Source organism: Ranitomeya variabilis, chromosome 5 (genome assembly GCF_051348905.1).
Source record: "Ranitomeya variabilis isolate aRanVar5 chromosome 5, aRanVar5.hap1, whole genome shotgun sequence".
Classification (NCBI taxonomy): domain Eukaryota; kingdom Metazoa; phylum Chordata; class Amphibia; order Anura; family Dendrobatidae; genus Ranitomeya; species Ranitomeya variabilis.
Genome location: NC_135236.1, coordinates 505,340,866 through 505,358,225, shown reverse-complemented (window position 1 = coordinate 505,358,225; position 17,360 = coordinate 505,340,866). Strand labels below are relative to the sequence as shown.

Below are 17,360 nucleotides of genomic sequence, written 5' to 3'. Positions count from 1 at the left end.
CGGATCCTCAACCTGATTTAAATCAAGATTGAGATTCAAGTTCATCGGTTCCATGTGTTGACCCCCTCTTTCTTCCCTAAGAGAGAAATTGGCACTAGAGACCGAGGTCCGAGACTTGGTTCAGAAAGCCGTCCTCCTAGGCAGGATGACTCTATCCCCTTGGGCAATACAATTCCATAGGTGGTGGTTGAATGGATCAAACCTTTCCAGGAGGGTTCCCTAGGTTGTGAATATAACACGAACTGTCACCATTGATGTGAGCCCCAAGGAGTGCGTGATTCAGGGAGCCTGGTCTAGGAGTGAGAACGCACTATACACAAATGCAAATGAATCGCTGGCGCTAGAGTAGGCTCTAAATAAATTCCTTGTATCCCTACACGGCTAGCATGTCAGGATCCTCATGGACAATAAAGTATCATTGGCTTACATAAATCACCAGGGGGAACCCTTTCCAAAACTTTGGAGTTGACAGAGGGTTTTTCAGCTAGTCATCTCCTCTCACTGACAGTTCTGCATATAAAAGAGAAAGAAAATGCCAAAACGGACTTAAGTCCCAATCCTCTAAGGCAAGGGGGTTTGGAGTTGAGTCAGGACATCTTCAATCAGATAGTTCAGATGTGGGGTCTCCTAGACATTTTTGCCAACAGACTAAACAGAAAAGTTTAAAGGTGTTTTGTTCCCGAAACTCAAGGGAGGATTCATTAGTGGTAGATGCGTTCCTGGCCTCCTGGGACTTCAGCCTGGCATGCATCTTCCCTACAATAGCCCTGATCCTGCTGGTCATAAAAAAAATCAGGGAGGACAGGGCAAGAATCATATTGATTGCCCTCTAGTGGCCCAAAAGATCATGATTTTTGTGGCTAAAATGTCTGTGTTCAATCCATGGTTTGTTCCAGAGGTGCTGAATCTGCTTTCTCATGGGTCAGTGTTCCATCCACGAGCAGCCAGCCTCCTCTTGATGGCATTTGAAATGGCACTGTTAGGGTGGAAAAAAGTTTTTTCCACAAATATCTTTCATTTCCACCTTGATTCAGGGTCGGAAGACAGTCATGACCAGGATGTATCCTAGGAAAATGTTTATCCTCTTCAGGTTCTAGGATTGAAGAGGGACATCGGTGGGGAAGATTTTGGATTATTTTGCAAAGGGGACTTTTAGTTAGGATTGTCCACCAGTACTCTAAAAGTACAGATGGCGGCTCTCGGGGAGCAGTACAGCTGTGAAGTCTCCGGTAATTATTGGGTGTCACAATTCTATAAAAGCATAGTTAAGATCTAGACCTATTTCTAAACTTAATTTATCACCGTGGGACTTAAATTTGGTCCTGACAGCCTTAACGGATGTTCCTTTTGAACCAATGGAATTGACATCCCTGAAGGTTCTTTCACTCAACAACCCTGCTGGAAGCATTGACATCAGCCAGAAGAGTCAGTAATATTCAGGCTCTTTCCATAGCCCCACTGGTCACCCAAATCCTAGATGATAGGGTAATCTTTAAGCCAGATCCAGCCTACCTTTCCCAAGTGGCATCTCTATTCCAAAGAATTGTCCTCTTCTTCTTTGTTCTAATCCAAAGAGAAAGAGGAAAGGCTGCATACTATGGATGTTAGTAGAGTTGCAGTTAGATAATTGTCTGCTACAAAACACTGGAGAAGGGATAGATCATCATTGTTCATCCCAGGGTGCTAGGAAGTGGTGTAGAATTTCAAAACCCACAATTGCTAGGTGGATTAGGGCGGCAATTTCTCTAGCCTACTCATCAAGTGGCAAAGTGGTCCCGAAAGCTTTGTAGGCTCATTCTCGGGCCGTGGCATCATCCTGGGTGGAGAGATCGGACGTCTCGATAAAAGACATCTGTAAGGCAGCTTGTCCTCTCCTACCTTCTATAGGCGTGTTAGATTGGATATAGGTGCGTCCTCCAAACTCACCATTGGGAGAGGGGTGCTACAGGCTTTGGTCCCTCCGTAGACTTATTTTTCGCTAAATCTCTCATGGTGCTTTCATGGGTGATCGATAAAGTGCAGCCCTGCTCTATGTAGTGCAAGTGATCCGATGATCACAGCTTCTAGTCTCCCATTGAGTCTATTGATGCAATTTAAAAAGTGAAAAAAAATTTTAAAAAAATATTAACCCCCTTAACCCCCGGAGCTTTTTTCAGCTTTACGTTTTCGATTTTAGCTCCCCCCCCCCCCCCCCTTCCCGGAGCCACAACTTTCTTATTTTTCCATCAATATGACCATGTGAGGGCTTATTTTTTGCGGAATGAGTTGTACTTCTGAAGGACACCATTGGTTATACCATGTCGTGTACTAGAAAACAGAGTAAAAATTTCAAGTGCGTTGAAATTTGCAAAAAAAAGTGCAATCCCACACTTGTTTTGTTTGGCTTTTTTGCTAGGTTCACTAAATGCTAAAACTGACCTGCCATTATGATTCTCCCGGTCATTACGAGTTAATAGATAAAAAAAGAACCTAGACATGTTTGGTGTCTAAGTGGTGAAAAAAATTTCAAACTATGCAAAAAAAAAAAAAAAAAGTGCAATTTTCCAAGACCCGTAGAGTCTCCATTTTTCGTGATAGTGTCATGTGAGGGCTTATTTTATTGTGCGCCAAGCTGACGTTTATAATGATTCCACATTTGTGCAGATAAGTTCTTTTGATCACCAGTTATTGCATTTTAATGCAATGTTGCGGCGAACAAAAAACGTAATTCTAGCGTTACGATTTTTTTTCTCTCGCTACGCCGTTTAGCTATCGGGTTAATTTTTTTAATTTTTTTTTTATTGATCGGGCAATTCTGAACGTGGCGTTACCAAACATGTAGATATATATTACACTCATATATATATATATATATTACACTCACCGGCCACTTTATTAGGTACACCATGCTAGTAACGGGTTGGACCCCCTTTTGCCTTCAGAACTGCCTCAATTCTTCGTGGCATAGATTCAACAAGGTGCTGGAAGCATTCCTCAGAGATTTTGGTCCATATTGACATGATGGCATCACACAGTTGCCGCAGATTTGTCGGCTGCACATCCCAAAGATGCTCCATACAAGGCAGGATGGATCCATGCTTTCATGTTGTTTACGCCAAATTCTGACCCTACCATCCGAATGTCGCAGCAGAAATCGACTCATCAGACCAAGCAATGTTTTTCCAATCTTCTACTGTCCAATTTCGATGAGCTTGTACAAATTGTAGCCTCAGTTTCCTGTTCTTAGCTGAAAGGAGTGGTACCCGGTGTGGTCTTCTGCTGCTGTAGCCCATCTGCCTCAAAGTTCGACGCACTGTGCGTTCAGAGATGCTCTTAGGCCTACCTTGGTTGTAACGGGTGGCGATTTGAGTCACTGTTGCCTTTCTATCAGCTCGAACCAGTCTGCCCATTCTCCTCTGACCTCTGGCATCAACAAGGCATTTCCGCCCACAGAACTGCCGCTCACTGGATTTTTTTTCTTTTTCGGACCATTCTCTGTAAACCCTAGAGATGGTTGTGCGTGAAAATCCCAGTAGATCAGCAGTTTCTGAAATACTCAGACCAGCCCTTCTGGCACCAACAACCATGCCACGTTCAAAGGCACTCAAATCACCTTTCTTCCCCATACTGATGCTCGGTTTGAACTGCAGGAGATTGTCTTGACCATGTCTACATGCCTAAATGCACTGAGTTGCCGCCATGTAATTGGCTGATTAGAAATTAAGTGTTAACAAGAAGTTGGACAGGTGTACCTAATAAAGTGGCCAGTGAGTGTGTGTGTATATATATATATACTAGCTGTACTACCCGGCTTCGCCCGGGTTAATGACTGCTGTTAGCAAAATAGAATGTGTTAACAAAAATTTATTCTGCACACAAAAACCACAAAACAAATAGATAGAAATGTAATTATTAAAAGGCAAAAACTAAGCAAATAGAAGCATTTCACAACATATATTAGCTTTGTTATACTGAGAATGTCTTTGTTGCCTATATTAACCAATCAGAGCTCAGGTTAATTAACTGTAGCAAAATAGAAGCTGAGCTGTGATTGGTTGCTATTGGCAGCCTGATAAATCCCCAGCCAACAGGAAGCCCTCCCCCCTGGCAGTATATATTAGCTCACACATACACATAATAGACAGGTCATGTGACTGACAGCTGCCGTATTTCCTATATGGTACATTTGTTGCTCTTGTAGTTTGCTTATTAATCAGATTTTTATTTTTGAAGGACAATACCAGACTTGTGTGTGTTTTAGGGCGCGTTTCGTGTGTCAAGTTGTGTGTGTTGAGTTGCGTGTGGCGACATGCATGTAGCGACTTTTGTGAGATGAGTTTTGTGTGGCGACATGCGTGTAGCAACATTTTGTGTGTTGAGTTGCATGTGACAGGTTAGTGTAGCAAGTTGTGTGCAGCAAGATTTGTGCATGGCGAGTTTTGCGCGTGGCGAGTTTTATGTGTGGTGCATTTTGAGTATGTGCAAGTTTTGTGTGAGGCAACTTTTGCATGTGGTGCAACTTTTGTACATGTGGCAATTTTTCTGTGTGTGCAAGTTTTGCATGAGGTGAGTTTTCCATGAGGTGAGTTTTGCACGTGTGGCGAGTTTTGCGTGAGCCTAGTTTTGCATATGGCGAGTTTTGCATGTAGCGAGTTTTGAGTGGTGACTTTTGTGTTTCGACTTTTATGTGGCGAGGTTGGTGTGTGTGTGTGGTGAAATGTGTGCTGAGGGTGGTATATGTGTTCAAGCACGTGGTAGTGTGTGGCGCATTTTGTGTTTGTGTTCATATCCCCGTGTGTGGTGAGTATCCCATGTCGGGGCCCCACCTTAGCAACTGTACGGTATATACTCTTTGTCGCCATCGCTCTCATTCTTTAAGTCCTCATTGTTCACATCTGGCAGCTGTCAATTTTCCTCCAACACTTTTCCCTTCACTTTTTCCCCATTATGTAGATAGGAGCAAAATTGTTTGGTGAATTGGAACGCGCGGGGTTAAAATTTCACCTCACAACATAGCCTATGACGCTCTCGGGGTCCAGACGTGTGACTGTGCAAAATTTTGTGGCTGTAGCTGCGACGGTACAGATGCCAATCCCGGACATACACACATACATACATACACACATTCAGCTTTATATATTAGATATACCTGTATGTAATCTCCTGTATATAGTATATACCTGTGTGTCATCTCACCTATATATAGTATATATCTGTGTGTCATCTCCTGTATATAGTATATACCTGTATGTCATCTCCTCCTATACATAGCATATACCTGTGTCATCTCCTCCTGTATATACTATATACCTGTAGGTAATCTGCTCCTGTATATAGTATATACCTGTGTGTCATCTCCTCCTGTATATAGTATATACCTGTATGTCATCTCCTCCTGTATGTAGTATGTACCTGTATGTCATCTCCTCCTCTATATAGTATATACCTGTGTGTCATCTCTCCTGTATATAGTATATATCTGTGTGTCATCTCCTCCTGTATATAGTATATACCTGTGTGTCATCTCCCCTGTAAATAGTATATACCTGTGTGTCATCTCCTGTATATAGTATATAGCTGTATGCCATCTCCTCCTGTATTAGCCCTCGTTCACACGTTATTTGGTCAGTATTTTTACCTCAGTATTTGTAAGCTAAAATGGCAGCCTGATAAATCCCCAGCCAACAGTAAGCCCACCCCCTGGCAGTATATATTAGCTCACACATACACATAATAGACTGGTCATGTGACTGACAGCTGCCGGATTCCTATATGGTACATTTGTTGCTCTTGTAGTTTGTCTGCTTATTAATCAGATTTTTATTTTTGAAGGATACCAGACTTGTGTGTGTTTTAGGGCGAGTTTCGTGTGTCAAGTTGTGTGTGTTGAGTTGCGTGTGGCGACATGCATGTAGGGACTTTTGTGAGATGAGTTTTGTGTGGCGACATGCGTGTAGCAACTTTTTGTGTGTCGAGTTGCATGTGACAGGTTAGTGTAGCAAGTTGTGTGCAGCAAGTTTTGCGCATGGCGAGTTTTGCGCGTGGCGAGTTTTATGTGTGGTGCCTTTTGAGTATGTGCAAGTTTTGTGTGAGGCAACTTTTGCATGTGTTGCAACTTTTGTGCATGTGGCAATTTTTCTGCGTGTGGCAATTTTTCTGCGTGTGCAAGTTTTGCGTGTGGCGAGTTTTGCACGTGTGGCGAGTTTTGCATGTGGAGAGTTTTGCGCGTGGCGAGTTTTGAGCGGCGACTTTTGTGTTTCTACTTTTATGTGGCGAGGTTGGTGTATGTGTGGTGAAATGTGCACTGAGGGTGGTATATGTGTTCGAGCACGTGGTAGTGTGTGGCGCATTTTGTGTGTGTGTTCATATCCCCGTGGTGGTGTGATTATCCCATGTTGGGGCCCCACCTTAGCAACTGTACAGTATATACTCTTTGGTGCCATCGCTGTCATTCTTTAAGTCCCCCTTGTTCACATCTGGCAGCTGTTAATTTGCCTCCAACACTTTTCCTTTCATTTTTTCCCCATTATGTAGATAGGGGCAAAATTGTTTGGTGACTTGGAAAGCGCGGGGTTAAAATTTCACCTCACAATATAGCTTTGACGCTCTCAGGGTCCAGACGTGTGACTGTGCAAAATTTTGTGCCTGTAGCTGCGACGCCTCCAACACTTTTCCTTTCACTTTTTCCCCATTATGTAGATAGGGGCAAAATTGTTTGGTGAATTGGAAAGCGCGGGGTTAAAATTTCACCTCACAACATAGCCTATGACGCTCTCGGGGTCCAGACGTGTGACTGTGCAAAATTTTGTGGCTGTAGCTGCTACGGTTCAGATGCCAATCCCGGACATACATACATACATACATACATACACACACACACACATTCAGCTTTATATATTAGATATGTATGTATTTGAATGGGGCGAAACGGGGGTGATTTTAACTTTTTATATTCTTTCATATTTTTAAACACATTTTTTTTACTTTTGCCATGCTTTAATAGCCTCCATGGGAGGCTAGAAGCTGGCATAGCCTGATTGGCTCTATTATATAGGAGCTCTGCTCAGGTCGCCCCTATGTAGTAGAATTACAGCATTGCTATGAGAGTTGTCCATAGGGTGGCGCTCACAGCAATCTGGCATCAACAACCATAGAGGTCTCCAGGAGCAAACCAAAAGGAAAAAAGTCCGCACTGACAGCTAATCAATCTCTGGTATAGGGTATACATGGCTTGCTGTGCATCAAACACGCCAGTTCATTGGAATCGGGTGCTCAATTCAAAAAGCCAAAGTCCAATACGATGTGCAAAAAACTAAAAAAGTGCACTCACCGTCCAAATGAATTCTTTGTCTTTATTGTGGCATTAAAATAACAGCAGGGTCCCCCAGGGAGAACAGTAGTATCAAGAGACGACGGCCGTTTCGCGCTACTGCGCTTCTATGGGTCTGATGAGGAGACCTCTGGTTGTTCTGCCAATGCACCGCCACCCCCCGATCACGTGACTGGGGTCACCAGTGCACGCATTTCCGTCAGAATGGCCGAAAGCGCTTGTTAAATGCCGCTATCAGTTTGACAGCAGCATTTAACTAGTTAATAGGCACGGGCAGATCACGATTCCACCTGCCGCTATTGCGGGCACATGTCAGCTGTTCAAAACAGCTGAGATGTCCCGGCTTTGATGTGGGCTCACCGCAGGAATCCGTATCAAAGCAGAGGTTCTGTCCTCGGACGTACTATTCTGTCCAATGGCAGAAAGGGGTTAAAATAAAAATATATAAGCTCAAATCACCCCCCATTCGCCCCACTCAAAATAAAACAATGAAAAAAAGCAAATATCCACATATTTGGTATCTCCGTGTTAAGAATGGCCCGATCTGTCAATATATAAAAAGAAAGAATCCAATCGGTAAACAGCATAGCGAGAAAAAAAATCTAAACGCCAGAATTGTTTTTTTTTTTGTGGCTTCAACATTTCAATAAAATGCAATAACGGATGATAAAAAGATCTCATGCACATCAAAATGGTATCACTAAAAATGGCAGATCAGCACACAAAAAATAAGCCCTCAACCGGCCACAGATCCTGAAAAATGGAGATGCTACGGGTCTCGGAAAATGGCAACTTTTTTTTTTTTTTTTACAAATTTGGATTTTTTTTTACCACTTAAATAATAAAAAAAAAAACCTAGACATGTTTGGTGTCTGTGAACTCAAAATGACCTGGAGAATCATACTGGAAAGTTAGTTTTAGCATTTAGTGAACATGGTAAAAAATCCCTCCCCAAAAATTGTGGAATTGCAATTTCACCGCATTTGGAATTTTTTTCCCCCCATTTTCCAGTACACGATATGGTAAAATTAATGGTGCCATTCAAAAGTACAACTCGTCCCACAAAAAAACAAGCCCTCATATGGCCATATTGGTGGAAAATTAAGTTATGACCGTGGAAAGAAGGGGAGAAGGGGTTAAAAGAAGCCATATTCACTTGTAAACTGAAGAAAAACAAATGGGCGCAATAGGGTCTAATCTTGTGTAAGAGGAAATCTAGGTGCTGCAAATTGTTCTTCTGATCGAGTTACCTGAAACACAACAATTCGAATAGCTTAGAAAGTTGGCTGCTACAAACCCTCGTGTAGATCTAAGAGGAAAAGAACGACGCAAAATAAGGTTCACTGCACTGCCGACGATAACCGATGAATGAAACCAAGGATATTTCTTTGCAGTTTATTATTAACACATTTCAAAGTTATTCAACTTCTAAATCCTGGCAAACCATGAAAGGTGGTGTAAAAAATAAAATAAAAAGCCTTAAGGCCCCGTCTCACATAGCGAGATCGCTGCTGAGTCACAAGTTTTGTGACGCAACAGCGACCTCAGTAGCGATCTCGCTATGTGTGACACGTACCAGCGATCAGGCCCCTGCTGCGAGATCGCTGGTCGTGTCAGAATGGCCTGGACCTTTTTTTGGTCGTTGAGGTCCCGCTGACATCGCTGAATCGGTGTGTGTGACACTGATCCAGCGATGTCTTCACTGGTAACCAGGGTAAACATCGGGTTACTAAGCGCAGGGCCGCGCTTAGTAACCCGATGTTTACCCTGGTTACCAAAAAAACAAACAGTACATACTCACCATCTGTTGCCCGTCAGGTCCCTTGGCGTCTGCTTCCTGCTCTGACTGCCGCCGTAAAGTGAGAGCACAGCAGTGACGTCACCGCTGCGCTCTGCTCTCACTGTACGGCGGCACACAGTCAGAGCAGGAAGCGGACGGTAAGGGACCTGACGGACATCAGATGGTGAGTATGTACCGTTTGTTTTTTTTGGTAACCAGGGTAAACATCGGGTTACTAAGTGCGGCCCTGCGCTTAGTAACCCGATGTTTATCCTGGTTACCCGGGTGCTGCAGGGGGACTTCGGCATCGTTGAAGACAGTTTCAACGATGCCGAAGTCGTTCCCCTGATCGTTGGTCGCTGGAGAGAGCTGTCTGTGTGACAGCTCCCCAGCGACCACACAGCGACACAACAGCGACGCTGCAGCGATCAGCATCGTTGTCTGTATCGCTGCAGCGTCGCTGTGTGAGACGGGGCCTTTACTCCCTTGCATACTAAAGGCCCCGTCTCACACAGCGACGCTGCAGCGATACAGACAACGATGCTGATCGCTGCAGCGTCGCTGTGTGGTCGCTGGGGAGCTGTCACACAGACAGCTCTCTCCAGCGACCAACGATCAGGGGAACGACTTCGGCATCGTTGAAACTGTCTTCAACGATGCCGAAGTCCCCCTGCAGCACCCGGGTAACCAGGGTAAACATCGGGTTACTAAGCGCAGGGCCGCGCTTAGTAACCCGATGTTTACCCTGGTTACCAGCGTAAATGTAAAAAAAAACAAACAGTACATACTCACCATCTGTTGCCCGTCAGGTCCCTTGGCGTCTGCTTCCTGCTCTGACTGAGCCGCCGTACAGTGAGAGCAGAGCGCAGCGGTGACGTCACTGCTGTGCTCTCACTTTACGGCGGCAGTCAGAGCAGGAAGCAGACGCCAAGGGACCTGACGGGCAACAGATGGTGAGTATGTACTGTTTTTTTTTTTTTTACATTTACGCTGGTAACCAGGGCAAACATCGGGTTACTAAGCGCGGCCCTGCGCTTAGTAACCCGATGTTTACCCTGGTTACCAGTGTAGACATCGCTGGATCGGTGTCACACACACCGATTCAGCGATGTCAGCGGGACCTCAACGACCAAAAAAAGGTCCAGGCCATTCTGACACGACCAGCGATCTCGCAGCAGGGGCCTGATCGCTGGTACGTGTCACACATAGCGAGATCGCTACTGAGGTCGCTGTTGCGTCACAAAACTTGTGACTCAGCAGCTATCTCGCTAGCGATCTCGCTATGTGAGACGGGGCCTTAAGACCAATCAATTCATGAGTTGTCCAAAGGGATGGTAAGGATTAGACATTGGGCTTGACCTTTTCTGCTAAATACGCTTGCCTATGGGACTTTAAGTTGTATGTTTAGTTATTTTAGCCATGTGTGAAAGAGGCATTGCTGGGATCAATGCCTCTTTCACACATTCAATTGGGATACAAACCATTATAGTCAGCAGTACTAATGGACTGGAGACCAGGGATGCCAATGTGGCCAGCATTTGTTTAGATTGTTCTGTCAAAATATGAGCTCCAACCAGATTAAAAATCCAAACAAAAATAATCAACACAGATTTAGAGAGCTAAAAAAAATAACATGGTGGCGATACAATTTAAGTTAGAACCTCCGGCACCATACACTCTCAGTAAAAGTGACCGGTTCCATATGCCTCCCTTTTCAGATACGAGAAGATGATCAGCGGAATGTACTTGGGAGAGATTGTGCGCCAAGTTCTAATAAAACTCACCAAAGAAAAGGTTCTATTTGGTGGCAGAATCTCTGCCAAACTGAACACAAGAGGTCTCTTCCCCACCAAGTTTTTATCAAGTATTGAAAGGTATGTCACCCTATAATGTATGATACATTTTCCTTATTTGTTTTTCCTGAAAAATAGAATGTGTATGTATGTATGAGATGATTGACGTGCAATAGTGAGATCCCCCCCCAAAACAAACAAAAAAAACAACGCTTACAGCAAGTGTTACCATTGAATGTTTGTTAAAGTTGGGAAAAACAAGTTCTAAGATAATTTTGAACCTACCACAACATAACATTTCTTTAAAAAGGCAAGACCATATAGACTGACTGACAGCAATGAACTGGTTAATGTAAAGTGAGCATAATGTGTATTTTTAATCCAGTTCTCTGCTAAATAATTTTTACAGATTCCAACAAACAAGCAAACACTCAGTTTTGGCATGTCTGTGTACCGTGATGTTTTTGTTTTTGATTGACTCTAAAATCAACCACAGAAATAATTTATTTTTCTGTCATGCCATATTAACATATTTCTGATTAGTTTCCTCCTTTTAAATTACGCCATGCTGAGGTTGTTATTTTTCTGTGAATTGTGCCGGAGGTGATATCGACTTGTAGACATTTACATAGACATCTGTTTCCTCCTCAGTGATACCCTTGGCCTGCTGCAGGTTCGCTCCATTCTAGATCAGTTGGGTCTGAAGAGCACATGTGACGATACAGTGCTAGTGAAGGAGGTTTGTACCACTGTATCAAGAAGAGCAGCTCAACTATGTGCTTCTGGCATTGCTGCTGTTGTCGAGAAGATCAGAGAAAATCGAGGCCTTGAGCATCTCGGAATCACAGTAGGAGTGGATGGAACCTTGTACAAGCTGCATCCCCAGTAAGTGAACATAAATCCACATGGGCAAGTAGGGCATAGAAAGTCGAATAAACTGATACGTTGATATCTGCGATCTAATGTTTTAAGAAAAATATCGATGTCTCTGGGATATGTAAATGAACTGTTAAGATCTATGGGCAGGACACAGATTTCCCTGAAAAGCTGCCTCTAGAGCTTATTTTATGTGAAAAATGGCAATACCAGTATAAGACATGTAAATCAGGAGAGAAGACTATCAGTCATTACATGTCTCCCACTGCTCACGTTACCTTTCACTTAAAGTAAGGAAGAATCTCTCAGGAAAATCTGGGTCCGCCCAATAGATCTTAACAGCAAATTTTACATATTAAGGAAAAACCTGAATTTCTCTGGCATAAGGAATCAGATTGCAGATATCAAGGTTATATTTTATTCAACTTTTAATGCCCATATAAATTAGGAGGATTGATCCTACTGAGAAATGGCCTTTTAATATGTTGGGCAGTCTCTTAATAATCGAATATATGTTGAATTTAAAGGGAACATATCAAAGAATTACATGTTAAACTAGGTTTTTACAATATGAGTGTGTATAATGTATTTTACACTGTTTATTAACGCCTTGTTACATTACACATAAATCCTTAATTACCTTCCCCTTTACTTTGATCAAGTGAGCTGTATTTTTCCTGCTTTTCAGATGACTTTGCAGTAAAGGACTGGAAGACCTAATGCTTCCATTATAATTCAGAAGAGCTAGATAAGATGGTCTGGCATCACTCTACCGACAAACAAGGCACTTTAAATGGAGTTGTCCACCCTTGGGCAACAAGTCTACAATCACTTTCTATGTGACTGCAAACTTGTGAACTCAAACATTGTGTTGAGGATTCTCCAATGCCGGGAGCATAGGCCACGTGACCGCATGTATGCGGTTTGCATGAATGCAGTGACATGACGACTAGATGGCTAGCTCAATGAAAGTAAATTGAGGTAGGCTGGACACGTCTAGTTGGAATGTGGCTGGAAGTATGCAAATCATGCAGGATGTCAAGATTCACAAGTTTACTATCACATATTGTGACTGTAGTCTTGTAGACTAAGGTAGGACAACCCCATTTTTAAGCATTTTCTCTGTCATTGACTGGTGAGGGAATTGGCTAAAACATTGCAGGCATCACCTCTTGAGAAATGGTATAAGCTTATTGGCTTTATCTGTGACTATTGGCCATCACCATCTCTTCTTGCTAACTTATTGGCTCAGAATATAGTTTGTGAATACTAGTAGCTATTCAACCCATGGAGTCATGCAAAGTGAGACTCTACTATATGCAGTTCCGGTATGTGCACCACTGGGGATAGATGCTGTCGGCGCTTAAAGGCTTGGTCATATAGTTTTATGTCTGAATATTCTGACTGTAATCCATCGCTTTCTGAAATGGGTTATTTATACTGCAATCCTTAGCCTGAATGTAAAACTGACATTTATATTACTGTGCTTGGAGCTTGGCTGGACTGTGAAACTAGAATTATTTAGCAGTCCTTTGAGAACAATGAGTCAACTCTCTATCTAGATGTTGTGACTTATAGACTTGGAGTTCAGTTGCTAAAAGTTGTACAGATCGCTGTTGTTTTTTCTTGTCCTTGTCATTTTATGATGTACAGTGCCTTTGTTTTGAGAAACGTGTGCAATAAAGTTTCCCAGGTCTGCTTGAGGAAACTCCTGTCCGTATTATGAAATGTTAGCAAATTCCCTTCTTTGATTAAATCTTGATGATTTGAAAGTCTCCAGTGATATTATTCCTGCAAACCACAACTCAATCAGACATATTAGACTTAAAGGAAAAATGTAATCTGAAAACTACCAATTTCATTAAATTGGCTTTTTGTGTGTTTTAAAAAATAAAAATCATAAGTAAAAATGTTTTAAAATTGGACAAACTTTGATAATGTTTATCACCATCTGTATTACCTAGAAATTTCCGCAGTGGGCACGAAGTCTAATATTGGACTTCTGTTCATTTCTGCAGTCCAGAGGGCCCTAAGTAGCTTTAGATGGGGTATGATCCTTTTTGAGTTGTATGTTCTGGGTAAAGGTCATTGTGGAGGGAGGATGAGGTGGTGAGATTTAACAATCGCCTGTTGCAAATGGGGGATCCTGTTTAACGAGTATCTAAATTATATAGGTCTAATGGATCCTTTTATTGTAATCCTGTCTGTAATGATAATGAAAGTAATAAAGTATTTTGTAAAGAACTGGAAGTATGAGTCTAGAATTAGGCCCATTGCCCACTGTGACAATTACAAGATTTAATTTTTTTTTTTTTAATAGATTTAGAAATTTGGAAAATTGAAACAAAAACCATAATTTTATTAAATACATTTTAACATAAAAGCAATAGGTAATTTTCTGATGATTCATGATGATACATAACCTTTTAAGAATGCTGTCAAACGAGGCATTGATAAAGAATGTCTTTTTGTCTCCATTTATAGCTTTGCTGGAGTTGTTAAGAAAACTGTGAAGATGCTGGCCCCAGAATGTGAGGTTAGGTTTCATCTTTCTGAAGATGGGTCTGGAAAAGGGGCAGCTTTAATAACTGCAGTTGCCTGTCGTATTGCTGGTGCTGAACCACTGCCAGCGTAAGAGGGGACCGAAGACCCAAGTACGAAGATACCCAAATTGTTGAACTGTTGCACTTCGAATTAATAAGTGTTTGTCTTTTTAATGTTCTATTTATATGGCATAAAAAAATAAAATATTTTTGCACAGAAGTTTTTCTATAATTTTTCCACTTCTTTCGAAAAGATGTTCTATTCAAATGGCTGCTATATGGCTCTGTTAATGATGACTACTTGACAGCACCAAAACAGAATTGGAGCACATCATTGGAAATGTTTTTGTCGCCCGCCAGGGCTGTGGGGTACTCTGTACCGGGTCCGATCACAATTAAAGGGGTGGTCAGGGTGGCAGTGACCCGTTCCGTGGCCCTGGGCACCCAAGTAAAAGGGAAAGGTCTTTTAAGGGAGTTGTAATAAAGTTTGTGTTCGTGACGCCACCTGTGGTTCCCAGTCAGAGGGGACGACGCTACTTAAAGGGTTCCTCTGGGGCAACGTTACTGCAGCAAAGATGGTGACTCTTCCCACAGGCGAAGCGGGGTCCCCAGGGCTCCCGATGTGTTTGGCAGGGATGATGAATGCCTGCAAATAAATGGAGGACACAGGGTTGCAGTCATTACCTGGTTTACTGATGTTGGACAGCCTCAGTCCATGGTATTGGCATTAGGTGTCGATGGGGTCCAGGCAGCCTGAAGATAAGAGGAAATCCCTTTGCCAGGTCAGTTTGGGAGCCTTCTACTTTGCGCTAATTATTAGTCCCTTGCTGCCTGTAGTGTCCTGACAAGGTCCTCGGTTACTCTGCCCTGGGACAGTCCCTGCATGGTAGGCAACTTGAGCTGTTTCTTGTGGTCTCTATACACGATGACTACAGGCACTGGATGCTGCTGTACCTTGGGTATTATGTAGGCAAGTCACTTTTAGCTTCCTGCCCTCCGGTTCTGCTGTGGGACTTGCAGTTCCACACAGCCTTGGGTTCCACTTCCCGATGCCTGGTTTCTGCACTCAGCTTAGAGGGACCCAGTCGCAGCCCTCCTCTAGCTCTTAGGTCCTTTTGTGCTCATTCACTGTCTGCTACAAACAGCCTAGCTCCTCCTCCAGACCAGGATGTATCTAGGGAAGTTCCCCTTAAACCGGATTTAGAGCTCCCCTTCTGGCCTGGAGTCAAAGTCTTGCGTGTAAGATTACCTGCCAAAGGGATCCCTCCTGCCTCCAGGCATGGCTTACCCTCCCCGAGAGGAATGCAGCATCACTGTGGTACCTGAACTCTTGGGGTGCAACATTTTCATACATTACCATAATGACTTCTGATCCCAGTTTTGACCCTAAATATATGGCCTTCACTCCTGGGAATACGACTGACTGTGAATAAAGGTTCCAAAGAACAATTTAAACTACTGTGCAATTGGAGCGCCTGTCAGGGCCGTGGGGATACTCGGTACCGGACCGGTTCTTAAAGGGGTGGTCACAGCATCAGTGACCCAATCCATGGCCCTGGGCATCCAATAAAAGTCCAATTGTAAGGGGAATTAAAGTTTATGGGGGATAGTTCGTGATGCCACCCGTGGTATTCGGCAATAAGGAGATGGCCGACGCTGCTTAAAGGGGACCACTGGGCTGATGGTGATCCAGCAGAGTTGTTACAGCTCCCCACGGGTAGAGCTAGGTCCCAAGGCAGTTAAGAAGTGAAAGGTGGTGAATGTTAAGGTGCAAGGCACGTTATGCAGTAAAAAAATTTGAGGACACAGCGGAGTGCAGTTTCCACACTTTTACTCATTCCCAGCCGGGGTGCTGTGTCCTCCGGGTTGGTGATCCAGCCAGCTCTCAAGTAATTTGGGGAGTACATCATGTCAGAACCCCCTTTTTATGTTCCAGCCTCGGGCGATGTACTCTAGGTCCCCTTGATTCTATGCGGCTGCCTTTTCGGCGATTTACGTGTGGAACCAGCTGCAGCACTTACAGTAGTCTCTGGTTGGCTAGTCCTCAGATCCTCCACTAGTCTTGGGGGCTGGTTCCCCCACTGCAACCTGATCCCTCCATCTGATTACGGTCAGCATGGATGCGGGCCCCACAGGTGGATTTCTCACTACCCATGCCCCTAGGACCCTTTCTTTCTCTCTCCGCTGAAGATTATCTATCTGTTTCTTCTGTCCTTCCTTTCTCTTTCTATTGTCCTCTGGTCCAGGGACGAGCTGCTCTCCGCTCCAGTTCCCAGCACCAACTCTCTCTCTGCTTTCACTGTCACTTCCTTCAGCACTCCCTCTGCTGCTTTCTCCACCCACACCCTCTGCCTAGCTCCTCCCTGCACCTGAGAGTTCTGGTGTTGGATGCAAGTGTCTGGGTTCTGGGTAGTGCCCCCTCCTTACCTGAGAGCGGAGTACCACACCTGTCTGTGGTGCAGTACCTCTGTGGCAACTGGACCCTCAGAGGCGCTACATTTTCCCCTCATTAAACACAGCACATCCTCGGGCTGCAATAGAGCAAACAGGTGTAAAATGTGCAAAAATATTTTTCTGTAATACAGCATTACAACAGGTAACAGACAGGAACTCTTCTTCCCTTTATGGGAGGCACCTTCACTTGAACGTTGCATATAACTATTATAAATATAGCTTTATTAAAGTTATTAACTATCTGAAACTACGAAAATAGCTTTACCATAAATAGAAAACCATCTCAAATATGCAATGTCTCTTCACTATAAATAAAACGTTCCTATGAAGTTCAACAGGGTTCAAAAAAATCCTGATCCAAGGTATTCTTCTTCTTTACCTAGGTGCAATATGGGGGACCAATCTCAAACCCCCAACGTAGGTCCAGGGCGTGGCTACAGGGCATAACTGGTTAACTTGTTGAACCACTTTTCGGCCACGCCAGACCGTTTTTGTTCTGTAGTCTAGTGCAAAGATAGAGTGCTACACTCACACTGTAGAGGTTTGCTGTGAAACCAATAAAGAGCACATTAAGATGTGCTAACATTATACAATAAAGTTCTGGC

General features: G+C 43.5%; 1 protein-coding gene across 3 annotated transcripts in view; it reads left to right on the top strand.

Annotated features, from left to right (window-relative positions):
- Positions 1 to 14,521, top strand: part of HK3 (hexokinase 3) — a 119,989-nt gene extending 105,468 nt beyond the window's left edge. For all 3 annotated transcript variants that reach the window (XM_077265713.1, XM_077265714.1, XM_077265715.1), the window contains 3 exons: positions 10,808 to 10,963; positions 11,534 to 11,767; positions 14,243 to 14,521. In XM_077265713.1, the coding sequence (XP_077121828.1) occupies positions 10,808 to 10,963; positions 11,534 to 11,767; positions 14,243 to 14,393 (541 nt within the window). In that variant the 3' untranslated portion in view covers positions 14,394 to 14,521. The remainder of the gene's footprint in view (positions 1 to 10,807; positions 10,964 to 11,533; positions 11,768 to 14,242) is intronic.
- Positions 14,522 to 17,360: the final 2,839 nt, after the last annotated feature.